The sequence below is a fragment of the Giraffa tippelskirchi genome, chromosome 5 (genome assembly GCF_054371585.1).
Source record: "Giraffa tippelskirchi isolate mGirTip1 chromosome 5, T2T-mGirTip1v1.2.pri, whole genome shotgun sequence".
In the NCBI taxonomy this organism is placed as follows: Eukaryota; Metazoa; Chordata; class Mammalia; order Artiodactyla; family Giraffidae; genus Giraffa; species Giraffa tippelskirchi.
This window is the reverse complement of record NC_137279.1, coordinates 155208341-155236199: the sequence shown is the minus strand read 5'-3', so window position 1 is coordinate 155236199 and position 27859 is coordinate 155208341. Positions and strand designations below refer to the sequence as shown.

Genomic DNA, 27859 nt, shown 5'->3' with positions numbered 1-27859 from the left:
GGCTGCACCAGCGACGCGCGCACCCGCCTGCCCGCCCGCGTCCCCCCTCCCCTGAGCCCTCGCGCCCGGCGCCCAGAGCCGCGCTCTGCCCAGGGCGGTGGCTTCGCCGGGCCCCTCAAAGCTCCTCTCCGCTGGCCGCTCCCCCTTTACCTCCTATTTGCGTCATGTGGGGCACTTGATTCCCCCCCCTTAAAAAAAAATTCCTCCTTTAGTCCTTTCCACCTTCCACCTCCCCCTTCGTCTCCTCAGGTTGATCCCCCCCCTTCTCTGGGCTTGCTCATGAGCCTCCTCGGAAGCTACCGGAAAAAGACCAGCAACGATGGTTATGAATCCTTGCAGCTGGTGGACAGTAACGGGGACCTAAGTGCGGGGAGCGGCGGGGGAGGCGGCAAACAGAGAGTGAACGCCGGGGCGGCAGCGGCGCGGAGTCCCGCCCGGCAGCCTCAGGACCGCGCCAGCACCATGGACAGCTCAGGTAGCTCCGCGGGAGGGCAGCGCCCCGCTGAACTCTGCAGGGTCCTCCAGTTGCGGACCGGTTCACTAGCTCTCAGCCCAGTCTGGGTTTGGGAGAGGACAGGATGAAGGCGAAGGCACCTAATACCACTAGGGTGTCGCGTCTCTAATTTCTCTAGTCCAGGGAGCTCGGAAACGTTAGATCAGTCCGGAGGCCCAGTGACCGTAGCGAGCGCCTCTTAATCTCTCTAGGCTGCTGGATGCACCAGCTGGGGGGCGGGGAGAGAAGGGGAAAGGGGAGGGTAAAGGTGGACAGGATTGGGGAGAGGGTGGCGCGAGGAGCGGTTGGGAAGAAGGCGGGGAGCGGCAGCGGCTTTCACTCCCCAGCTGGATGAGGGGGAGAGGTGAAGGACCGAGTGTGCTGATTGTTTTTGCAGCCTGCTGAAGATATTTATTCCAATTATTATTCTTGTAATGCTGATGTTATTTACAATTCTGTAAAGCTCTGCCTCTTCTCTACTCTGCTGTGTGCCAAGGTTAATGCTGTTACCTTTCTTGAGCAAATTCTACCTGGGATCTAGAGCCCTTTTGCACAGCTTTTATGTTTTGCACAATGAAAAATTTTTTCGTCTGTTGTTGGCTTTGATCTTGTTTATCTTTATACTTTTGCAGTGAGTGTATTAATACTTCATGAACCTCTACACGTAAAGAAAATGGAAATGCCTCTAAACTTTGCATCTAGGCTTGCCGCCGTCTTTTAGAAAGCGTTTTAGCAAGTTGGATTTTCTCTTGGAGATGCTCTTTTAGCGATTTCCATAGTAGAACAATTATTTAATATATCCGCATTTGACCTGGAATGTCATTATAGCTGTTTGCTTTCCTTTTCAAGGAGCCAAAATAGGACGATTGTTTACGTAAAGATAGTTTATAATTGAGGTGCTCATTGGTTTGTTCTATATTGGTAACTTTAATTCTGGACAACTGAGAACTCTGGGAGAAAAGATTTGTGTTGAGTTGTTTGGGAGGTAATGAAACCAAACTGAATTTAATCCCAGCATTTTGCAAAAAAAAAAAAGCTTGTTTTATTTTAATTGTGTAATGACTCTTCTTGGGCTATCATTTTCTATTTTCCTCATCCTATTAGTGTGATGAAATATTGTCCACAGGTGTTCAAGTGTCCAGGCTGAGAACTAATTTTATCCATATAAGTTCTTACTGAAGTTAAATAAGGTACTGATGGGATGTTGTCTCAGGACTATTTTAAATTAAAGCTAAAATTATCCCTAAAGGACTGATGGTTTCAAGGGCTTTGGTATGATGTTTTACATGTTTATTTGATTTATGTTTTTCCAACTCAGTGTTATATCAAGGTAAAAACCATCTTTTGACAGGATGTAGTCTCTTTTAAATCTTAAAAAAAAGATTCATACTCTAAATGATGCTACTATAATTCTTTTGTAACATAGTGCACATATAACAGATAAATGCAATGAAAGTGAACATTTTCAAATGTGTACAGAGGAGCCTCACTTCAAGGAAATGAAATATGAAATTCCGAGTAATTTAATCTTTATAGAGATTTTCATTTTAAAATTGGAATTTGTTTTTTAAAATATGTTACCTTCTAGAATAAATTCTACATGTGTTTTCTGAGCCTGGTTGTATATATGCTGGGCACTGTGCTAAGGTAAGCACTGTAGGGAATACAGTAGTAAATGAGACACCTCTGACCTCTAGGGGGCCATCCTACGATAGGGGCAGTAACTTGGACACAGTTACTAAATTCTGGATTTTTGAGGATTTTTTCCTCCTATCATTATGAAATCAGACTTTTTCAATAGCTTTAGAGAAAAATAATGAATTGCTTTGATAAATTATTGTAATGAAAAACCATTTTTTTATTAAGAATACTGTGATTTCTAAAGTGCTATTGCTAGGAATTGATTCTTCTACTTGATCAAACTAGCACTATATGTAGAGGTTGCTAGGATCACCACCCACCCACTTTAGGCTAGGAGAACATTGTGGCTTTGTTTCAGCAATCATTTCAGGAGAATACTGTTTGGGTGAGGGATTGGTCTCTGAGAATGGTCTTTCCTGTAGTGGGTAGCAAGTTTCATTTACTAGGGAAACTATACCTGTTTATCTAATTATAGTTCTAGCTTATAAGATTTTCAAAGAGTGGCCTTGTGCAATCTAAATGTATCCACTTGTTTAAGGTATTTAATTAAACTCATGGATCACTTCTAAACTAGCAATAATTTGCCCATTTATTGAACTGATTGTACTGACATGCTGAATAGGATAGGTGGTTCATGGGGCTTTTGCTCTAATGAAAATGTTTAAGAATGAAAAAAATATGTCAAGATTCCTTAGAGAATGTAAAGCTTAGTCTTAATAATGCCTTACACTTTTAGAGCTATTTATAATAGAACACTTGGACACTTATTTTATTTCCCCAGAATTCTGTTAGATAGGGTAAGCAGCATGTGTCCATGCCTGGAGACTTGGGATCAAACCTCTGCACTATTGTTACTAGATGGAAAACCTAGAAATGTTTTAAACTTGTTCTTCATTTACAAAAGGAGAATCATCATAGTTGTTCTGACCATAGAGCTTAAGTCTGAGACTTGAAACAACGTGAGAATACTTTTGCAGTTTTTCTTCCTTCTGCTATCTGGGCTCTTCCAATTTATGAGATGCGGAAACACTCTTACAGATGGCAGGAGACTTGCTCAAGGTAAAATAGCAAGTTAGTGACAGCTAGATTCACATCTTCTGACTCTAAGGTCTAAGTGTTTCCCCACTGAACCAAGCTGTCTTTCTATGTTGGCATAATATCATTGTTGAAATGGAAACAATCTTATCTACTTTGACTTTCCCCTCTGTTCTTAGATGAAAGACTGATAGATGTTCAGAGAAGTGTAATGACTTTCTAAGTTAACAGACTCCAGGTAGATTCCAGAGCAGTCTCCTTGCTGGGTTTGTTCTGCAGAGCTCTCTGTCTGTCCTGGCTCACTTTCTCTTCATTTAAATTATTCTCTAGAAGATTGTCATTTGAAGGTCATCCTCTCATAATCCAAATGGCATTGCAGCTATCCCAATTCATTAACTCAGAAACTCCATATTTCTCTTATGTGTATTTTACCTTCCATGGAAAGGTAGAATCCACAAAAATGTTCCAACATTAGGCTTTACTTAAAAAATTCATAATGATAAGTCATAAAACAGACCAATTAGATTTAAAAGTATAAGGATAATGAGAACTGCTACAATGATTTAATGAAGTATAAGGATGATGAAGAATGCTAAAATGTTTTCTTGCCTTGTATGAATCTGACCTGAAAATAAAAGTTATTTTCAACAAATACTATTTTAGGTAGTGTTTAAACCCAGCATTCACAATTTGAATCTGGCTCTAACTTTATGAAATATTTACTTGAATAATTTTATAATTCATTACTGAAATATCATCAGCATATAAGTACTAATAGTACTTACTTAAGAATACCTGCCCATTTAAAGCTTTTGAAGGTTAAAGGCAAAGTTGATTCATCCAACTTATTTAGTTGTGGCTAAAATTTGAGTGACTCTGGATAACCATTTAAGGATGCATCTGTGTCAAATTTCACATGCTTGGATACTGCTATGTTTCATAGACTTAGAAGGAGAATCCACGTAGCCTATGATGTATGCTTTCTGTGAGGAAGCATTCACTGCCTCCTGAGGCCGTACCTTTGGACTGTTCTCCTTGGTACAGAGTCCTTTCTCTTATCTAGGTAAAACTAAGCCTTTCTGCCTTCTACATTTCAAAATAAATCCAATCTCCTTCCAAAGATTTTTTTCATCAGTTTTTATTATAAAAGTTTTCCATGCCCTTGACTAAAAAAGAACAAAAGATTGCATAAAGGAACAAAATGAAAAATGTAGAAATGTACCATCTCCCCTCTAGGATAGGCTCTTGCCCCAGAGATAATCCCTACTGAAAGTTTATGTAAACAAATATATATTGTGTGTATATATGTGTGCATATTGGAGAAGGAGATGGCAACCCACTTCATTATTCTTATTTGGGAAATCCCATGGACAGGGAAGCCTGGTGGGCTACAGTCCAGGGGGTCACAAGAATCAGACATGACTTAGCAACTAAACCACCACCACCACCATGTGAACATATAAAAGATTAAAATTATAATAATAATTTGTAATACAAATTCAAAGTTGTAACTGTATACTTTATATACAATTGTTTAATAACTCTTAATGATAAAAATAGCTACAATTTAGCAATTACAATCCAGGCATTGTGCTAAGCATTGTGCATATGATATCTTGTTTAACGCTCATAAGAATTCTTTAAGGTGGATGATAGTTATTTTCCTCTTATAGTTGGTTAAACTGAGGCACAGAGAGCTTAAGCAAGTTACCTGAGGTTACACAAGCTCTCCTCATAGTATATTGAGTAAAATTCCATAGAGAAATGCCTATAAGACTGGAAATGAAGAATTTATTAGTAAATGTTTCTATCTGCTTCTTTCCCTGAGGTAAGAAGTAATAAGAGTATCTGAGAGAGCTGAAATGAGTGTAGTTGTTTTTCACGTTGAACTTCATGAAACAAGACAAATGTCTCCTTTTGTATTAAATATAAGAAAATTTTAAATGCTGGAAACAAAGGAGATAGAACAAAAGGAGTATTGGAGAAGGGTTATTAAATCCTGATATAACACTGAAAAAGAGTGTAATTGGTGGAGCTTCATAAATTTATGGAACAATATCTTGTCAACTGAAGCCCCAATACTTTGGCCACCTGATGCAAAGAGCCAACTTATTGGAAAAGACTCTGATGCTGAGAAAGATTGAGGGCAGGAGGAGAAGGGAGTGACAGAGGACAGTATGGTTGGATGGCATCACCAACTCGATGGACATGAGTTTGAGCAAACTACGGGAGATGGTGAAGGACAGGGAAGCCTGGCATGCTGCAGTCCATGGGGTTGCAAAGAGTTGGACACGACTGAGTGACTGAACGGCAAAATCTTGTCAATGGAGATGAGTCTTTACTGCTCTGGGAATTAGGTCCAGAGTATTCTCAACTGGACACCAGAAGCCCATTGTAGTATGTCAGAAAGCCAGCCCAGTAGAACTGTGTTTCCTTTCTCTACTGGTAGGTCCCCTGCCTCCCATCTCCATCTCTGTTTCTGCATATACTGTTCACTCAGCTTTGGCTAGCTTATACCATAGCCATCTAGATATCTACTTTTCCATTTTATCTTCTACTCATTCTTCAAGACATGGCTTCCATATTTTTAAACCCTATAGGCTGCATGCTGCATGGTTCCAAATTGGGAAAGGAGTACATCAAAGCTATACATTGTCACCCTGCTTATTTAACTTATATGCAAAGTACATTGTGTGAAATGCTGGGCTGGATAAAGCACAAGCTGGAATCAAGATTGCAGGGAGAAATATCAATAACCTCAGATATGCAGATGACACCACCATTATGGCAGAAAGTGAAGAGAAACTAAAGAGCCTCTTGAAGAAGGTAAAAGAGGAGGGTGAAAAAGCTGGCTTAAAACTCAGGATTCAAAAAATGAAGATCATGGCATCCAGTCTCATCACTTCATGACAAATAGGTGGGGAAACAATGGAAACAGTGACAGACTTTATTTTCTTGGCTCCAAAATCACTGCAGATGGTGACTGCAGCCATGAAATTAAAAGATACTTGCTCCTTGGTAGAAAAACTATGACAAACCTAGATAGCATATTAAAAAACAGAGACATTACTTTGCCAACAAAGGTTCCTCTAGTCAAAGCTATGGTTTTTCCAGTAGTCATGTATGGATGTGAGAGTTGGACCATAAAGAAAGCTGAGCACTGAAGAATTGATGCCTTCGAACTGTGGTGTTGGAGAAGACTCTTGAGAGTCCCTTGGACTACAAGAAGATCAAAGCAGTCAATCCTAGAGGAGATCAGTCCTGAATATTCACTGGAAGGACTGATGCTGAAGCTGAAGTTCCAATCCTTTGGCCACCTGTTGCAAAAAACTGATTCATTAGGAAAGATGCTAATCCTGGGAAAGATTAAAGGCAGAGGAGAAGGGGACAACAGAGAATGGAATGGTTGGATGGCATCACCAACTCGATAGACATGAGTTTGAACAAGCTTCGGGAGTTGGTGATGGACAGGGAAGCCTGGCATGCTGCAGTCCATGGGGTCGCAAAGAATCAGACACAACTGAGTGAGTGAACTGAACTGATAGGCTGCATGAGTTGAAGCAATCTCCATGCTCCTCCAGTGGCTTGCACATCCCTGTCATAGCTCTCATCACAGTGAATTGTGATATGTTGCCTGGTCTGTCTCTCCCTCTAGACATTAAGTAAAGTTCAGAATAAGCCTGTGTCTCATTCACCTTTGTACTCTTGTCACTGCTTGGCATTTATTAGAAGGTTGATAGATATTCTTTGAATGAATGAAAGCAGGAACGGATTTGAATTTTTAATAAGGGCATTTATAATGAAATATGCCCATCTAAACCTAAAAATAAGCATACAGCTAGATTTTCACAGAAATGAGGCCAGGCTTGAAAGAAATTAAACTGTTGGCAAAAAGCTAGACCAATTCAATAATGAGCATTTTTCATATGCAAGGAAACAAGAGCAGGGAGAAAGATGATTAATACATTTCTCAGACTACAAAGAATTTTCTAATGTGGAAATTAATAGCTTTACAAAAGACTGCTTTCTTGACCAAAAAATATAATTTATTGTATGATTCCTCAAGGTACCTTTTTCAGTGGAAAAACAGAAACACTAAACATATATAATTAAAAAAAATAAACTAACGCTAGACAACTTTTTTTCTGTAGACCTACATGTTTCTTCATCAGTATCCCAAGGTTTGAACATTTTCCATTTTCAGGTTTAGTGTTAAACATGGTTTTGGTATCACCTTTGGCCATGTATATTAATAGTTATATACAAACTTTATGGTGACTTACTGCTTTTTATTACCTGTATTCGTCATCTTGACCTCCTTTTGGAAAGAATCTACAATTTTGAGCTGACTTGAAGAATCCTGTAGTTTAGATTGTGGATTTCCTTGTTGGCAAAACTTGTAACTCAGGAAAAAACTAAATTACAGTTAGTGTATATTAAATAATTTCTCTTAAAATCTACGTGGAAGCTTTTGACAGAGCAGCTCATTGTATGAGAATTAGTCCCTCACGATCAAAGGAATTAGGAAATTTCATGACATGTTAAGAAATCTGGCTGTCTCTATTACCTTTAATTACTTTACCTGACATGTCACAGGCTATAGTCTAGATCCAGATATCTTATTTCATTAATGCATCAAAGCATAATATTTTAGGTGCTGTGGATAGATATTAAAATTCAACTGTATGAGCTGTTAGCAATGCAGATAATCCCACCATGGAAGCAATCAGATGACCCAGTATCTTCTGTGTACTGTTAGGTTGGCATTTGTGGAAAATGACTGTTGGCATGTTACAACTAGAGTATTCTACCTGGTGGCTGGCAGGTTTGTTTGGCATATGTTGTTAGTCCTTTCATGATTTTACAAATATTATGCTGTGAAAGATGTGCACATTGGAACCAGGTGTATAGGTGGTATAATAAGAGATGGAGAAAGTGTGAAGGGGGTGCAGAAGAAGGAGCCATAATTTGAACCAGGAGGACTAAGAAAGGCCACAGTGGAAAGTGATGTTTGAGCCTGAAGTCAGTAGGTGGGAAAGGAAAGGAAAACTGGTTGGAGCTGAGGGCTAAGACACAGTGGTATCATCATGCTTGGTGTGTTGAGAGACATGCATTTAGACCTGGAAGCTGAAGCCCAGGTGGGTGGGAGATGCTCTAGTGGATGGTGCTGGAAGAGAGATCGAAGTGAGCTTGCTGAGGAGGTTGGACTTTACTCTGTTGGCTGTGGGAGGGTGCTGAAGATTTGGGAATCTGGCTGAGGCAAGCTTGACTTATCCAACAGGCATTATTCCTGCTGCTGCTGCTGCTGCTAAGTTGCTTCAGTCATGTCCGACCCTGTGCGACCCCATAGACAGCAGCCCCCCAGGCTCCTCCATCCCTGGGATTCTCCAGGCAAGAACACTGGAGTGGGTTGCCATTTCCTTCTCCAATGTGTGAAAGTGAAAAGTGAAAGTGAAGTCGCTCAGTTGTGTCTGACTCATAAAGACCCCATGGACTGCAGCCTACCAGGCTCCTCCGTCCATGGGATTTTCCAGGCAAGAGTACTGGAGTGGGTTGCCATTGCCTTGAGACTACAATAATTTGAAGGCCCATAAAAATATCTTGATTTCAATTTCTTTTAAAAACCTAGAATAAAATAAATGAGTATATAAATAAGCAGTTCATCTTGGTATCAGTGCAGTTAAAAAATACATAAACTTTTTTTAAAATGGAGGAGTGGGTGCAGGAATGCAAAGGGCCCACAGAGTCTCCTGCAGCTCCAGAGGAGTGTAATGTGTGGAACCTGGGAGAATTTGCAACTGTGTACGGGGTGAAGTCTGTCTGTGGTTCCCACCTGTGTCCTGGCTGCATCAGATGTTCCTGGAGTTCTGGTTGAAAGCGCTGATTCCTAGGCTCCAGAAACTCCTGATTTAGTAAGGAGGGAGGGGGTGCACTGAAAGGGAGCATACACCCAGAGGACAGGGAGAACAGTTACAGGGCAGTTTAGTTGATGACCTGAGAAATAACTAAGGCCCAAGTCAGGGCAGTGCCAATGAGACTGGAAGGAAGAGGCCACTCCCAAAAGTATTACACAGAAAAATGGACAGGGACTTTCCTGGTGGTCCCTGTGGTTAAGAATTTGCCTTGCAATGCAAGGGACTCAGGTTTGATCCCTGGTTAGGGAACTAAATCCCACATGCCATGGAGTAGCTAAGCCTGAGTGCCACAACTAGGGAAGTCCATGTGCTGGAATGAAAGATCCCACCTGCTGTAACTAAGACCTGAAGCAGCCAAATTTAAAAAAAAGAAAAAGAATGGACAGCTGGCGAGATGTGGGGTTGGAGGCACAGGAATGCTAGAGATGATTAGCTTGGATGGCAGGAGGAGAGGAGGTAGTACTTCTGGTCTTGGGCAAAAGTTGCAAATATGACCAACTGGTTTTCTCTGCTGTAGATAACTCATGGGTACGCTTGTGGAAGAGCTGAATCTACTGGCAGCTTGGCACAAGCTTTCACCAGGCTCTCAGCATTTTGGTAGGCTGCCCATTGGGCTCTGCAGATCTCCAGGGGAGTGCTGTGGAGGGGAGAGGACAGGAGGCAGGAGCAGAACCCATGTTTACCTGGAGGAGGAGTAAGGTACTCATTGGAAATGCTAGAACTGTAGCTCTATGCCACTGGGTGGAGTCCAGGACCCAGGCTGGAGGCCAAGATGGTGTAGGGTAGCCAGCCTGCCCTTATGCCCCTTCTCACCGGCAGAACGCTCGGCTGTGGTTCATTGCTGTGTGATGGAGGCCTAGGAAGAAAGTTCAAATACCAGAGAAGCTTGGAAGGCGTTATGCAGCAGGAATTGTTGGTCTCTATGGAGATGGTCAAGGGCCTGGAAAAAAACCTGACCCTAGTGGTTCTCCAGGCCTACCTTGTACCAGCACTGGGCCACTTGAGCCTCACAGCACAAGTTCTAGCAGGACAGAAACCCCCATTGCTCCTCCTGTCTCCTCCTCTGCAGTCCTCCTTCCCTCTTTTTGCTACTTTCTTTCTCTTTCTCCTTTCCTTCCATCTTCAACTTCTTCATCTCCCTCTTTCTTCCTTTGCCTCTGCTCCTCTTCTGTTCCATTCTCTCTCTTTTCCCCTTTACTGTCTGGATCTCCTCCCTCCTTCCCAGTCAGTGAGTCAGCATGGTTGGGAGACTTGGAGCCCCATGCCATAGGAAGTCTGTGGATGACTGTAGTTTTGGGGTGTATGGGGTGTGTTTTTGTGTGTGACTTAGATCTAGCCTGCTGCATGTTGTCCAATAGGTGTGAACAGTGGTGTCACTTTCCAGTTTGGGTAATTGCATCTGACCTACCTAAAATTTCACTTGCTGTTTCAATTAGCAAAGTATTCCATGCTGCAACTTGGTGATGAGAGGTTTCATAAACCTCCATCCCAAAGGTAACTTTATTTCATTCAGATGAAGGAAAGAATTTTACTTACTAATTTGCAGTGAGGGACTACAATATCATAGCTTGCCATTTCCCCCTCCCTGTCTTTCCTACTTCAGTCCTGCAGGAAAGCAGATCTTTCTCTTCCCTTCCCCTGATGCTGAAGCCTAGATAAATTGCTCTGTTGTCATTATTTCCAAGTTCAGTTTGTTGGTGCTGTTGAGCAGTGAGGGTATTAGGGAGTCATGACTCAGAAACCCCAGATTTATGCTCTGGCTCTATCATTTACAAGCTGTGACCTTGGGCAGGTAATCCAAGTGAGAAAAGTCATACTGACCCTGCCTGTTTCACAGGCACAGTGACATGTAGATGAAAGCACCATGCCGTGAATTGCCCTTCATTTATTCACTTCACCAGTGTCTCCAGACTGCCTGCTATGTGCTGGCACTGTTCTAGGCATAGGATGAGACAGCTAAGACCTCGATACTTATAAGCTTATATTATATTGCAGAAGACATACCACCATCCAGTAAGCAAAGGGAAAGGATTATATGGTGTGTCAAATGCCACGGAAGGACCAGAGTGGGAAGAGACAACTTTGGGTGGTGGAGGCCTGTCTTACAGAGCATGACCAGGAACACTTTTCTGAGAAGATGACATTTGAGCTAACACCTGAAGAAACAGAAGCAAGCAGGAAAAAAAGAAGAAGAAGAACTGGGACTTCCCTGGCAGTCTAGTGGTTAAGACCCTCTGTTTCTAATGTGGGGAATGCGGGTTCAGTCCGTGGGTGAGGAACTGAGATCCCACATGCTGCGTGATGTGGCCAAAAAAAAAAAAAATGGAGAGCTGGATAAAGAGCTTTTAGTACAGCATACGGCAAATGCAAAAGATGTGGAAGGGGAAGAAAGCTCTGCAGAGAGGAGTAGTGGTGTGACTGGTACTTAGGGAGCCAGAAAGGAGTGATAACAAACGAAGTCTGAGTTGCGTTTCTAAGAAACTGTCTGCTTGTGTTGAGAAAGAATTTGAGGTGGCTTCATAGGTGTTCCAGATTGTAAACCCAGCTTATTCACCATAGGTGAGGTCAGTAACTATCTGTTCAACATTAATAGCCAGCCTTTTTTCCTTTTCCAAGTTCAAATGACATTTTCACAGCATCCCAGTGTTGACCGCATGTTTTTTAAAAATACCTTCTCGTATTTATTTTTATAATATATTTATAATTATAATTATCCACTGGAGTAGGTGGCATTTATAAAATGTTTTAGAGATGAGGAGCTCTGCTAAGTTCGGTAAGCTGATACACAGCCAAACCAGCAGCAGGGCCCAGGTCTTCTGACATATCAAGAGTGTGACCGAGATTTCAAAGGAGGAGGGCTGTGAGGACCAAGGTATATCAGCTACTTTACATCCTAGACAGGCTGGAGACAAGCTGGAGGGAGAGAAGAGGAAAAATTGGATTTTAGCTGTTAGGGAAATTGGCTTAGGTTGCCTCAAAAGAAGTATATAACAGGATTTCATTTTAATTTTTGGTCTTTAAATCCAGCCATTAAATCCCCTCCCACGGTAGGAGGCTGGCTTTGTCTCTCAATGTGCCAGGAGAGAACTGTCTCCATTATGCCTCTCACTGGCGCACAGAGCCTGGCAGGCTTTCACACCGTCTTGTTTTGTGAGCATTTGCATTCGTAACAGAAGACAGTTCTATTTCATATGTTGCTTTGTTTTCAAGCCTTTGCATGAGAGCTGTGCTTCTTGCCTCTTAAAAACCAAAATCAAACCAAAATAAAAGCCCCTGTTCTTATGTATAGTAGTGATACATGTTTGTGAAAAGAAAATTTAAGACAATTCAGAGAGTGGTAGAAAAATGAAAACAAAAGTCCATTTTCTCTCAGCTTGTAGTCTTACTTTCCAGGTATAATGAATATTTAATAATTTCTTGCATATACTTACAGAAGATTCAAGCATGTGCAAGTTTATATACAACCACATAGACACATGCAGATTTGCATACCCACACACACATACACACACATTCATATACAATGTACACCTGTATATCCTGGAGTCCTTCTATTCCTGCTGTTATGAAACTTGATTTTTTACTTAATACTATGTCTTGGATAACTTTCTACATTCGTACCTAGAGATGTAACTCATTTTCTGTAATGACTGCTTTGAATTCCACTGTGCAAGTTCCTCAAGTGATAGGTAGTAAATGTCTTTGAACATATATTTTGTGTACGTGTGGTATACTTGTGGGATAAATTTTTAGAAATGGCAATGCTAGCAGAAAGAGCATATTCATTTCACATTATGGTAGATCTTGCCAGAGTGCTTTCTAAGAACCTTGTACCAACTTAGATTTCTACTAACAATGTGTGAGATTACTTTTTTCCCCACATCTTTGTCAAGTCTAAGTATTATCAAACATCTTAATTTTTGGCAATCTCAAATGAGAAATAGTGATAATTGTTTGTTTAAAACTAGCATTGCATCTTGATACTTCCATAAGTTATTTTTATTTTTTGAAATGGGATTTGATTAATATTTTATTTCATAGGTAATACATTCTGTGGGCACTGTGCTTAGTCGTTCAGCCACGTCTCATTCTTTTCTGACCCCAGGGACTGTAGCTTGCCAGGCTCCTCTGTCCATGGGATTGTCCAGGCCAGGATACTGGAGTGGGTTGCCATGCCCTACTCCAAGGGATCTTCCCAATCCAGGGGTCAAACCCAGGTCTCCCCTTTGCAAGTGGATTCTTTACTGTCTGAGCCACCAGGGAAGCCTAAGAATACTGGAGTAGGTAGCCTATCCTTTCTCCAGGGGATCTTCCTGACCCAGGAATTGAACCAGCGTCTCCTTCATTGTGGGTGGATTCTTTACCAGCTGAGCTACCAGGGAAGCCCAGATAATACATATTTAGGGCAAAACAGTTTAGAAAATGCAGAAAAGTACATGCACACAAACAGACACATACACGCACAGAATAGGTGGTAAATTTATTTTACCATGGATGGCCATTGTTAGCATTTTGGAATTTGTCCTTTTGTCTCTTATGTGAAAATATGAATGAAAAGTTACTTTCTTGGCTCTCCATAAACTGTGGCTTCTAGTTTTCTTGTAGACACTGCAGTGCATCAGTGGAGAGAGCCCTGGAGTTGGAGCTAGTGGTTGTTCTAGAGTCAAGTTTTGAAATCACTGACTATCTTTGGGACTTTGGACAGTGCTTTTCTCATCCAATTGTTAGGAAAGCCAAATGGCATACGGTATATAAAAGTGTCTAGAGCATTCCCTGCCTGATAGTAGATTCTTGCTAAGTGTTGGCTACATTAAGAGGTTTAAGCTAAGTAAGTCCGTGTTGGGAATGTTTTATTATCTTGAGTTTTTTCATTTTACAATGTTCTGAGCATTTTATTTTTTAAGACAGTGTATGGTTAGCATGTAGTACTTATAAATATCTGGGGTTATTAGCAGAACTCTCGGACAAGGCTATCAGCAGGCTTGATACATTATCCGGTGCTCAGGACAGCTTAGTTTAAGGAGAATTTTCAGGGTAAAGGATGAAACCCAGGAACTTTCCAAGGATGAAAGGGATCTACTATTTAAGTTCTAATCATGATTAGTCAATGCTTAGTTTTGTTTATTTTTTTTTCCTGTGTTGCTACCAAAGCTAGTTCATGTAAAGCTGGTTCTCAGTGACTCTGTGTCCTACTGCCCCTGCCCTTGACACTTGGCAATGTTTGGAGACATTTTTGTTTGTCACAGTGTGGGGGAGGGGTTGTTCCTGGCATCAAGTGGATAGAGGCCAGGATACTGCTAAACATCTTACAATGCACCAGACAGCTCTATACAATGAAGAATTATCTGACCCAAAATGTCAGTAGTTTGAAGGCTGAGAAGCTCTAATATTAATGGGATGAATATATTTGTTTATGAGTTAAAGTTAGTGAATGTGGTGAGGTATGTATTCATGGATTCATCAAACTGGTCAGCGGTAGGCTACAGATGAAGCTGTATCTGAAAGGAATTTCTTCCTGGCTGCAAAAAGGTCTTTTGCTTTTCAGGAAGATGTTGTGGGAAAGGCCTAAGTTATAAAATGGTTCTCTTCGGCTAGGGTTATTACCTGGAGGGGCGTCCCTGTTGCCTCAGATGGTAAAGAATCCGCCTGCAATATAGGAGACTCGGGTTCAATCTCTGGGTTGGGAAGATCTCCTGGAGAAGGGAATGGCAATCCACTCGAGTATTCTTGCCTGAAGAATCCAATGGACAGAGGAGCCTGGTGGTCTACGGTCCATGAGGTCGCAAAGAGAGACATGACTGAGCTACTTAACACACACATACACATTACCTAGAGGCAGCCGAAGTCCTAGAAAGCTCAAGTTTGTGTCTCAGTTTCCATGGAATCCACGAGAGACTTCCTTTGTTCATTCAAGCATTTATTCATTCAGCAAACACTATTAAATGACTACCAGCCAAGTAACTGGTGTGAAATCAAAAAGAAAAAAGAACAGAAGTCACAGTGTCTGCCCTGGGAGAGCATAGAAGACAGTATTGTGGTTCAGAACTCAGTCTGGATATGGATTGTGTTCTGGGCTCAAATCCTGCCTCTGCCACTTGTAATTTATGTGACTCTGGTCATCATTTTTGGATGGAGTTAATAATATCTACCTCACATGACTATTGTGATGATCAAAATGTTGACAAACTTAAGATGTTTAACAGTGTCTAACTCAATAACATTTTCTTTTTCTTTCACTATTATTGGAATTTTGGAGCCCTATGGGTTATCTTGTTTAGGATTTTCAAATTTGATTAGCACTATGTTCCTTTTTCAATAAAGCCTTACCCAGAATCCTACTATATGAAATACATGAAAACGGAGCAACTCTGGTTAAAGTAAGGATGGGAGGCTGGCACACTGCTTCCTTGGGACCACTTGCCTCTCTTGCCCAGAAGTGGTTTCTTGTGCGTTAATGAAGAACCTGGGGCTGAGTAGAATTCAGTTTGACAACCACTAAACTCATCTAGTCTACTCCTTTTAAGAGTGAGGAAACTGAGACCTGGAGTGAGGAAGTGACTTAAAGGGAGCGTAAGGCAAGTACAGGCATCACTGTGATGTACATGTGCTAAGCCTAGTAACAGTGTTCTAGGAGGGGGTTAAGAGAAGGCAGAGACAGACTTCTCTGTGGTTAGGTTGTACTTAGGGCTGGTCTTGAAGGATGGGTAGACTTTGAACATTTCAGATCAAGTTGGAAAGAATGTTTTCAGAGGAAGAAGTAGATGATAAAGGGAAGGAGGAAAAATCATTATTACAGTCTTTAGTGAAGGCTCCATGTCTTACTGAATTATCTTTGGTTGCAAGTAATTAAAACCAAAGGGAAGGGAGTTGTTATAAAGTCACAGGCTACCTTCTGGGTCCCAGGGACAGAGGGGAGCCCTGCTTCATTTGTGCCTGGAATTCCAGAGCTCAGAGATTCCTGGCAGCCCCTCTGTCTAGTGCCTCATGGTTCTTGTTTTGCTTCCTCTTGTGCCTTTGCTTTTCCTTCATTCTCTCTGTAGATCAGCTTTCTTGTCTTCTCTGTGTGTATGGCTTCCCCAAAGTTCCCGACGTACATGTTGCTGATTCAAGCATTCAGTCTTTGCTGATTGTCTGTCTCTGAATCCCAAATCCTAGGTTTCAGAAGGAGAGGATCCAGTTGGCTTAATAGATGTTACCTGTATACCTCTCATTCAGTCAGTTCAGCCAGTTCAGTCACTCAGTCGTGTCCGACTCTCTGCGACCCCATGAATTGCAGCACGCCAGGTCTCCCTGTCCATCACCAACTCCCCGAGTCCACCCAAACCCATGTCCATCGAGACAGTGATGCCATCCAACCATCTCATTCTCTGTCGTCCCGTTCTCCTCCTGCCCCCAATCCTACCCAGCATTAGGGTCTTTTCCAATGAGTCAACTCTTCACATGAGGTGACCAAAGTATTGGAGTTTTCAGCTTCAACATCAGTCCTTCCAATGAACACCCAGGATTGATCTCCTTTAGGATGGATTGATTGGATCTCCTTGCAGTCCAGGGGACTCTCAAGAGTCTTCTCCAACACCACAGTTTAATATCATCAATTCTGCAACGCTCAGCTTTCTTCACCGTCCAACTCTCACATCCATACATGACCACTGGAAAAACCATAGCCTTGACTAGACGGACTTTTGTTGGCAAAGTAATGTCTCTGCTTTTAAACATGCTATCTAGGTTGGCCATAACCTTCCTTCCAAGGAGTAAGTGTCTTTTAATTTCATGGCTGCAGTCACCATCAGCAGTGATTCTGGAGCCCAAAAAAGTAAAGTCTGACACTGTTTCCACTGTTTCCCCATCTATTTCCCATGAAGTGATGGGACCAGACACCATAACCAAAGTAGGAGATGTGATGAGCCTGTTTTATGTCAACACTTTTGGCAAAGCCCTACTCAAACTTGAAAAAGAAACAGCTTGACCTACAAGTTGCTCCTTTACATCACTGTGGACAGATGTCTGTGTATCTATAACAAAGTATGAGGTAAAGAATATGGGCACAAAGTAAGTTAGTGGGGTTGATGCAGGCTTTTCTGAGGAGGGACCGTAGTGCTTGCTCTGAAGCGTTGGCAAGAAGGAACTGAGGAAGACATTCCGCATAGGAGCTGACTGGAAAGGTAGAAGAGCGTGGAGTATTTGAGTAATAGTGAGTGTTGGGTAACTATATGCATCAGTAAGTTCAGTCATTCACTTACATGGCAAATATTTATTGAAGACTTGCTAGAAGGAGTTTTTGTTAATGGATGAAGAAACAAAATTAAATACTTAAATTGCTTCCCCCATGTCATAGAGAATGAAAATATGAACCATATCTAGACTACTTTAATCTTAAACATTTTTTTTCTCTGTAGTTTTCTTCATTTATGACTTTTCTACTTATTTTTACAGGGTCAAAAATGGCTTGGAGCAAGGTTGACTGCTCATACTTTTTTTAAAAAAAGAATAGCTGTTGAAATTGTGCGTTGTCCTTACTTCTTAAAGTGGGGATAGTCACTATGAAGTGATTTGTACGTGGGTATATGTTTGTTCCTGGGGGATTGTTTGGGCATATAATTTCTAAGATCTTTTCTAACTCTAATATTTCAGTATCCAGGGGCTGACTTTCCTTCATCTCAGTAATGTTGGCAACCAGTTAGACTTAATTTATTGCAGAATTACTTATAATAGAAAAAAATTTAAAGCTACCTAAAATGTTCCACTAAGAAGATTGGTTCATATTGTTATGATGTGACTATACGGTATTCCTAAATAGCCATTAAAATAATTGTTCAAAGAATTTTAATATAATGAGAAGATCTTTAAAATATAAAATTCATGGAATAAGTAAAATTATATGCTGAATTAAACTATATAAAAACACAAATGTATATTTATATATACACAGAAAAATCATTATAAGTTTATGTAATAGTCTAAAAATGAAGAAACTAGATTTAAATATTATAAAAGGATATTTGGATAGTAGGGTACTAGTAATTTTAACATATCATTTTTAAGGGTTTTGCTATAGTTTTAACAATGAATTTGCATTTCATAACTATAATTTTATATAACTATGTTCTTTTTCTGTAGCTAATTTTGTAGCTAAATTTTTATTTAAGTAATTATAGATTCACATGCAGTTGTAAGAAACAGTAGAGAGAGATCTTTGTAAACTTTGCCTATTTCTCCCAATGTAATATTTTGCAATACTCTAGTATTTTATCACAGCCAAGATACTGACATAATTTCCTGGTATTATCTGTACATTGTGTGTGTGTGTGTGTGTATGGGGGGATATAAGTTCTATACTATTTGTCACCTGAGTGGGTTTGTGAATCAACTGCCACAGTCAAGATACTGAACTGTCACAACATACTGCCAGAAGCCCTCATATTGTCCTTTTATAATCATATCCACACCCACCACTATTCTTTTAAAAATGTAGTCAGCTCTGATGTGTAGGGGCATTTATTTAATTTTGCTTTTTCATTATAGAACTTTAGGGTTGGAAAGGACTTGGCCATTTGATTGGTTACTCAGCATGCAGTGATCTTAGAAGGATGGTGAAGAGGTTTATGATCCTCTGGCCTCCTTCAAACACATTATGAGCTTGAGCTCTCTCCCCATCCTTCACTCCAGACACCTTTGCCTCAGAAGTGTAAGTCTTAAGTTATCTCTCATTTTCTCTGGAAACCCTCATCTGACCCTCTAACTCTGGGTCAGATGCTTCTCCACTGTGCCCTGATTATTCTCTGTATTTTCCTCATTGGATCACTTTTCTCACATTATAATTGCTCATAGATAATCAGTAAATGTTGGCTAAGTACATGATGTCTGGATAAGAGTCCTTCCCCAGTTTCTGATGAGACTCCATCTGCCAGCTCTCCTTCCTCTTCTATTCTTTCAGTGGTGTTTGATCCTGCTGCACTTTGCAGCATTTGTATGGCAAGCCCTAGTTTATTTTGGCTGTGCAACTACTTGCCCAGTCCACAAATTCCAGGCTTCTACCAGCTGATGCTGCCACCAGGATAAATAACTCTTATCTTCTAAGCTCCTCACAAAAGGAGGAACTTTTCTCTTTTCCTTCTCCATACCTACAGTTAATATGATATTAATGACCTCTGTAAGCATCTATGAGCCTAGCACTGTGCTGCTGCTGCTGCTGCTGCTGCTAAGTCGCTTCAGTCATGTCCGACTCTGTGCAACCCCATAGACGGCAGCCCACCAGGCTCCTCTATCCCTGGGATTCTCCAGGCAAGAATACTGGAGTGGGTTGCCATTTCCTTCTCTAATGCATGAAAGTGAACATTGAAAGCGAAGTCGCTCAGTTGTGTCCGACTCTTCGCGATCCCATGGACTGTAGCCTACCAGACTCCTCCGTCCATGGGATTTTCCAGGCAAGAGTACTGGAGTGGGTGGCCAATGCCTTCTCCAAGCACTGTGCTACATGCTACATGCTTGCTATGTATTATTGTCTTTTAGTACAATGTATTAAGGCAGTTAAGGCAGAATGTGATGTGTTAAGGCAGAATGTGATGGAGTGTTACAACCTGTCCTTGGCACATAGTAGGCTCTAATATTTACTTGCAGAATTAACCACCCTCTCTGCAAGAATGAAGCCCTGCTCAACTTCCTACTCTGAAGTTGCTTGAAGCCTAATCCTAATGCTATGGTTTATCTGTTTTCTTCTAGCTCTTGTAGTCTTTTCTTGTGGGACAGATTCAGCCTTCCATTGCCCTAGTCATACTCCCATGAACACTTTTCAGCTGGCCACTGTCCCTCTTGTTTTTGGAACTGATCTCAATATTCCAAATTTGATTTGATTGCCTGGAGTTCTGGAGAGGGTGTTTAATTCTGCAAGTAAATATGAGAGCCTACTGTGTGGCAGGGGCATGTTGTAAGCCTCCATCACATTCTGCCTTCTTTATTCCTTTCTCCACATTGTCTACAATATTTGTGGGAGTATAGGTTTGGCTGCAGGTAACAAAGGCCATCATAATTATGGCTTCAATAAATGGAAGCTTATCTCTTGCTCATATAAAGCCTGATATGCAATGGCAGCTTTACTCTTTGGAATAACTAGGGTCTCAGGCCTCGTCTATCTGGCTCTTTATGCTCCTAGGGTTTTGCCCTCTTCTTCATTGCCTAAGATGGCTAACTAACACTGTTGTTTTCCAGCATACCTCCTCTCTCTAAGACATACCCTACAAATTGCACTCACTGCCACCCACATATCATTGGTCAGAACTTAGTCACATGGTCACAACTTGCTGAAGGGGAACCTGGGAATGTAATCTTTTATTCTGGGAGGCCATGTGATCAGATAAAAAGTATTCCCAAGGAAGAAGGGGATAACTGATATTAATGTGACAAATAGCAGTCTCTGTCACATCCCTCCTTGTATTCCAGCTCCAAAAAAAGAATTTCCAGGTTGGGACTCTATAGCGACTGTCCTCCCAGGCTTATGAAGTTCCGTTTCTAGGAAATATAGCAAAGCAGGACCTCCTAGTGTGGACAAGAGAAATTTCAGAATTTCATGAAAGACAAGTTCAGAATTCTTGATGAGAAGATCACACTAGTATAAATAGCGGTCATTGTTTACGACTTACTATTTATTTGCCATGCAGGTTTTGAATATTTAATATTAATTGTATTATTTAATTTTGAGCATTACTTTACTAGCATGTGAGATGAGTGCAATTGTGCAGTAGTTTGAGCATTCTTTAGCATTGCCTTTCTTTGGGATTGGGATGAAAACTGACTTTTTCCAGTTCTGTGGCCACTGCTGAGTTTCAGCAATATGTGAACCGTGAACTTCCAGATGTTCAAGCTGGTTTTAGAAAAGGCAGAGGAACCAGAGATCAAATTGCCAACATCCACTGGATCATCAAAAAAGCAACAGAGTTCCAGAAAAACATCTATTTCTGCTTTATTGACTATACCAAAGCCTTTGACTGTGTGGATCTCAATAAACTGTGGAAAATTCTGAAAGAGATGGGAATACCAGACCACCTGACCTGCCTCTTGAGAAACCTTATGCAGGTCAGGAAGCAACAGTTAGAACTGGACATGAAACAACAGACTGGTTCCAAATAGGAAAAGGAGTACGTCAAGGCTGTATATTGTCACCCTGCTTATTTAACTTATATGCAGATTACATCATGAGAAACGCTGGGCTGGATGAAGCACAAGCTGGAATCAAGATTGCCGGGAGAAATATCAATAAGCTCAGATATGCAGATGACACCACCCTTATGGCAGAAAGTGAAGAAGAACCAAAGAGCCTCTTGATGAAAGTGAAAGAGGAGAGTGAAAAAGTTGGCTTAAAGCTCAACATTCAGAAAACTAAGATCATGGCATCTGGTCCCACCACTTCATGGGAAATGGATGGGGAAACAGTGGAAACAGTGTCAGACTTTATTTTTGGGGGCTCCAAAATCGCTACAGATGGTGACTGCAGCCATGAAATTAAAAGACGCTTACTCATTGGAAGGAAGGTTATGACCAACCTAGATAGCATATTAAAAAGCAGAGACATTACTTTGTCAACAAAAGTCCGTCCAGTCAAGGCTATGGTTTTTCCAGTGGTCATGTATGGATGTGAGAGTTGGACTGTGAAGAAAGCTGAGTGCCAAAGAATTGATGCTTTTGAACTGTGGTGTTGGAGAAGACTCTTCAGAGTCCTTTGGACTGCAAGGAGATCCAACCAGTTCATCCTAAAGGGGATCAGTCCTGGGTGTTCATTGGAAGGACTGATGTTGAAGCTGAAACTCCAGTACTTTGGCCACCTGATGCGAAGAGTTGACTCATTGGAAAAGACCCTGATGCTGGGAAAGATTGAGGGCAGGAGGAGAAGGGGACAACAGAGGATGAGATGGCTGGATGGCATCAGTGACTCAATGGACGTGAGTTTGGGTAAACTCTGGGAGTTGGTGATGGACAGGGAGGCCTGGCGTGCTGTGATTCATGGGGTCGCAAAGAGTTGGACATGACTGAGCGACTGAACTGAACTGAACTGAACTGTATTATTTTATGTTGAGAAGATTTCTAGGAGGCAAGTACTATTATTAATCCTCAATTTACAGATCAAATTTTCCAGAGAGATGAAGTCACTTTCCTAAGGTCACACGTAATGAAACTGCCACCTGTTTATCTTAGTATGCTGGTGGCCTGAGGTCATTGTCCGTTCACTCTGATACCAGACAAATCAGGGATGCTCATTAACACTTTATGAAGTTCTCTCATGTTCCTCATAATAGTCAGACATTCCTAATTATAACCTGAGCAGGAAGAGTTGTTGTAAATAGGTTATGAGCCCCAAGTTGACAGGGCAGGTTCTACATCTTGCTGGCTGAGTATGAGCTTGGGTCACAGAGAAATATTTGGTCACCACATTGGCACAAGCTGTTTTCCTGTGTGCCATCTTGCCATCATCAGTGCTCCTTAGGATATTTTCTTTTGCCCAAGGAAACAGATGCATAGGAATATCACAGAGCTTATGATATGTGGTAGAGTTGGGATTTGGCTCCATGTTGGTCTGATGCCAAGCAGGAACTCTGAATTTTCCCTCTGCCTCATGTTCATTGCTTTGGTAGGCATGAACCCTGCTTCCTTATGTTCTGGAGTCTCTCAGTGTATCTTAGGACCTGGTTCCAAGACTCAGTTTGCTGGCTTTGTTGTGCTTAGTTAGAGATTGTAGGCTCTGATTTAACACAGATGTTCCTAGGTCTTTTTTGGGGATAGTCTTGCCTTTTATCATTTATTTTTTTCCTCTTAACAGTATCGCAGATGGGTTATACGTGCAAATATTAACAATGGGGCACACTCCATGAGGAATCCATGTGTCTGTGGTTAAACTTTTTTTCAACCCACAAATCGGCATATGTAGACAACAGGAGAGGGGCACTTGTAACCTGGATATTTCAGAATAACAAATATTTGGTGACTTGTGGGGTATTGATAGGGGCTGCTTTAGAGCTGAAGGGAGAGGACACCTTTCTGAATGGGTAGCATTTGTAGTAGGATCTCCTGGAGAATGAGAAGGAATCAACTATGCAAAAAGCCAGGAAGAGTCTCCTAGTGGAAGGAATAGTAAAGGCAAATGCCCTGAGTGGGGAAGTAGAAAAGAGGCAAGAAATAAACTAATATGTTTGAGCCTTGTGTACTTTATGTATATTTAGTAACTTTTTATTTTGTATTGGAGTCTAGCTGATTAACAATGTTGTGATAATTTTAAGTAGGCAGAAAAGGGACTCAGCCATACACATATATGTGTCCATTTTCCCCCAAACTCCTCTCCCATTCAGAGCCTTGTATACTTTAGAGTTTGTTACAAAAGGGGAGTCAGAAGCTCATTGTCAGTGTTGCCCATCCCAGACCATCATGGAGAATCAATAGGTTATTTTTGGACAAACTTCAATGACGCTGCAGCAAACACCTTCATGCTTGTCAGATCTTACCTTGCCTAGGTACCTTTGGAAGAGAGATCAACAACTTCCTTGATGAAGTGTTTTTTTTGGCTTCATTAAACTAACTTTTAGAAGTGGTTACACCGACAGTGTTCCTTCAGAAATATTTTGAGATCTCCCAGGGGCTTTGAACATAAGAAAGCATTGATGTTTTTGATGTGAGCAGTGATTTATAAAAATATTTAGATCACTCTTTCCTTTTAAAACCCATTCAAGCACTTAAACAGTTGGAAATCAGATGATTACATCAGAACCTGAAACCTGGAATTTATAGAAAATTGGAGGGTACTCAAAGGGTATTCTGTTGGCAGAGGGGCTGAGCTGCTCTGGAAACAATGACAGATTCTTTTATTTACAGTGACTAGAGCCCCACAGATATGTGTCCACTGGCAGCAGTCCATCCATCACTAACAGAACTAGCAGATTTGCACATGGTTCCAGTTTGGGCACTTAGGTCTTAATCTAATGCTAATGCATCTATTCATATTAAGGTTTGTAATATACTAAGAAGTTCTTTAAAGAAAGCAAAAGAACACAAGCTCAGTAATTAATTGTGGGAACTTAATAGTACATTCTGGACTTGTTTGGTATTTGCCCAGGCTCAGAAGAGATCCTTTTGATGTACTTCCAATAACAATAAAAATAATAGCTTGGAGAAATAGGCAGCAGGCTGTTAGATGGAGAACTGAAGTTCTTGGAAGAGCATTATCTTTTAATCGCATTACTCTGGCATTGGCCATCAGTACAAATCATCAATGCCTTATTTCTAGTTTACAAAGCACTTCCACAGGCATAATTTTACTCCCCTTTTACAACTGCCTTTGAGCTGAGTTTAATTATCTTGGTTTTATGGCTGAGGAGTCTGAGGCTCAAAAAGGGTAACTTGCCCAAGATCACAACATAGCTGGCATGTGACAGAACCAAGACTCCAACCCAGATATTGTTGTATGTCTAGTCAGAGTTCCTGAAAGACACAGTAGCTTTAAAATCTTGAAAAGCGTTGGTGCCATCTGTAGGATAATGACTTAGGGATTTTTTCCCCTTGAATATTATTATAAATACTTTCAGGAAATAACTGCAAATTCTGTTTTATACTAACCCTAATAATGCATTTTTATAAAATCCTTGAGTCCAGAATTCTTCAGGACTATTTTTTTCCCCAAGCTTCAGTCTTTACTATCACCTGTGTTTGATTATATCATATTGAAGGCAGAGCCTGGAGAATCATCAAGGATTTGTAGGTTGTTTAAGTGACCTTTTTTTTTTTTTAAAAAAAGGGAAGAAACATAGTTATGAATATAAATAAAAATTATTTTGCAAAGTAACCAAGGCTTCAGCCATGTTCATATCTGATCTATTCTACTTATTCATATCTATCTATTTATTCTACATGTTCTATCTGATCTAAGAAATTCTTCTGAAGATATATTTTGAATCTCTTGGACTAGATAATTGAAAGAAAGGTGGCAGTTATGTTACTTTAACTCTCCCTGCTTTATCAGAGGGCAATAACAAAACATAATAGCAAATGAAAAAGAGGGCTCCCAGTTGAGATTATACTTGCAAAATTTTCTAGGCTGACATGAAAACTGCAAGTATAAGATGTAATCATGTTTAACACAAGAACTAGGAGAACATAGCCTACAAACTCTTAAACCTGACAGCCTCTGGCAAGGTGGTAAATAATATGAGGTCTTTTAGAGTAGTTTTTTGGGGGAGATATAGCACACCAAATGTAGTACATCTAACACATGCAGAATTGTTGCTGGGGAGGAGATAGCAAAATTACTCTTGAGACAGCAAAGGATACCTAGGAAAGCTTGTGCAAAGTTCTGGAAAGTGAGAGCATAGGCTGTTGGGAGAGCTGCAGGTGGTTCCCTGGGGCTGGAACAAAGAGCCAGAGAATCCAAGATGAATGAGGGAATGTGGGAGATGGAACTGTAGAGGCAAGCAGCTCCTGCCATTCAAGGCTTGTAAACCCTGTTACCTGAAATACCTAAATGTTTTTCAGAAGTAGAGTAATAAGATTAAATTTGCATATTATTAATAACAACATCCCTCTGGAGGGGATCAAAGAGATTCAAGCCTGGTGGTAGGAAGATCAGTTAGCAGGAAATCAGGAGACTAGAGATGAAAGGGACCTGAACTAAGGTACCAGCTAGTAGTGGATACTTAGAAAGGATGGATGGGTTTGGTGCCTGCCTGTGGGAACAAGGGTCGGGGGCAGGAGGAGACAAGATGACTCTCAGATTTCTTTGTATCCACTCTTTCTTACCTCACAACTTTCTATGCTATAAAGTCATGGTGGGTGCAAGGGCTTTTGTGGCGGATCAAGTCTTCCCTAGTGGCTCAGATAGTAAAGAATTTGCCTGCAATGTGGGAGACCTGGGTTCGATCCCTGGTTCAGGAAGATCCCCTGGAGAAGGGAATGGCAACCCACTCCAGTATTCTTGCCTGGAGAATTCCATGGACACAGGAGCCTGGTGGGCTAAAATCCGTGGGGTCGCAAAGAGACACGACTGAGTGACTAACACACACACACACACACACACAATGAGAGTTTTGTTTCTTAAACAGTTTGTTCCCTAATAACCCCTTACACCCTAAGTTGCTAATGTCCTTGGGGCCTTTTTATTCAAAAAATCTTGCAGGCAAATGATTGTCTCTTTTTTACATGCCCATATCTCTTTGTTTGGGGATAGTTAATTCTAATTGAGGAGGAGACAATTGTTTTAAGTAGCTAACCAGAAGTATGGTGATTCAGCTTCTTTAATTGGAAGATGATAAACCTTGTAATGTATAAACCATATAAATACCCAAAACACATTTATTTCCTTTAATGTAATCATGATGGTGGCAAGAATGACTATAATTAAAATCTTTAAAAAATTATATATTTTTGACTGTGCTGGGTCTTCATTGCTGTATGTGGAATTTCTCTAGTTGTGGGGAATGGGGGCTACCATCTAGCTGTGGCATGTGGGTGTGTCTCATTTCGGTGGAGCACAGGCTCTCGGCATGTAGGTTTCAGTGGTTGTGGTGTGTGGGCTCAGTAGTTGCAGCTCCTAGGCTGCAGGGCTTGGGCTCATTAGTTGTGGCCCATGGCCTCAGTTGTCCTGTGGCACAGGGGATCTTCCCAGACTAGGGATTGAACAGGTGTCCCTTGCATCACAAGGCATATTTTTAACCACTAGATCACCAAGGAAGCTCTGTAATTAAAATTTGAGGGCCCATTGTTTATGGTTTGAGAGTCCCCATCACCTGTATGCTGGTCAAGAGGCACGAGTTAGAAATGGACATGGAACAATGGACTGGTTCCAAATTGGGAAAGGAGTACGTCAAGGCTGTATATTGTCATCCTGCTTATTTAACTTCTATGCAGAGTACATCATGTGAAATGCCACGCTGGATGAACCACAAGCTGGAATCAAGATTGTTGGGAGAAATATCAATAACCTCAGATATGCAGATGACACCACCCTTATGGCAGAAAGAGAAGAGGAACTAAAGAGCCTCTTGATGAAAGTGAAAGAGGAAAGTGAAAAAGTTGGCTTAAAACTCAACATTCAGAAAACTAAGATCATGGCATCTGGTCCCATCACTTCATGGCAAATAGATGGGGAAACAATGGAAGCAGTGACAGACTTTATTTTCTTGGGCTCCCAAATCACTGCAGATGGTGACTGCAGCCATGAAATTAAAACACACTTACTCCTTGGAAGAAAAGCTATGACAAACCTAGACAGTGTATTAAAAAGCAGAGACATTACTTTGCTGACAAAAGTCCATATAGTCAAAGCTATGGTTTTTCCAGTAGTCATGTATGGATGTGAGAGTTGAACCATAAAGAAAGCTGAGTGCCTAAGAATTGATGCTCTTGAACTGTGGTGTTGGAGAAGACTCTTGAGAGTCCCTTGGACTACAAGGAGATCAAACCAGTCCATCCTAAAGGAAATCAGTCCTGAATATTCATTAGAAGGACTGACGCTGAAATTGAAGCTCCAATACTTTGGCCACCTGATGCGAAGAGCCAACTATTAGAAAAGACCCTGATGCTGGCTGGGAAAGATTGAAGGCAGAAGGAGAAGGGGATGACAGAGGATGTGATGGTTGGATGGCATCTCTGATTCAATGGACATGAGTTTGAGCAAGCTCCAGGAGATGGTGATGGACAGGGAAGCCTGTCATGTTGTAGTCTGCGGGGTTGTAAAGAGTTGGACATGACTGAGCAACTGAACAACAACAACAATCACCTACATGATAAAACTCGGTGTCTTAAA

General features: G+C 41.1%; 1 protein-coding gene across 2 annotated transcripts in view; it reads left to right on the top strand.

Annotated features, from left to right (window-relative positions):
• DNAJC6 (DnaJ heat shock protein family (Hsp40) member C6) overlaps positions 1 to 27859 on the top strand; it is a 174974-nt gene that overhangs the window by 59949 nt on the left and 87166 nt on the right. The window contains exon 1 of one of the 2 annotated variants that reach the window (XM_081485135.1): positions 280 to 475. The exons of the other annotated variant lie outside the window; for it this stretch is intronic. Coding sequence (XP_081341261.1) covers positions 280 to 475 — 196 coding nt within the window. Of the gene's footprint in view, positions 1 to 279; positions 476 to 27859 lie in introns of those variants that run through there. 2 annotated transcript variants of the gene reach the window in all.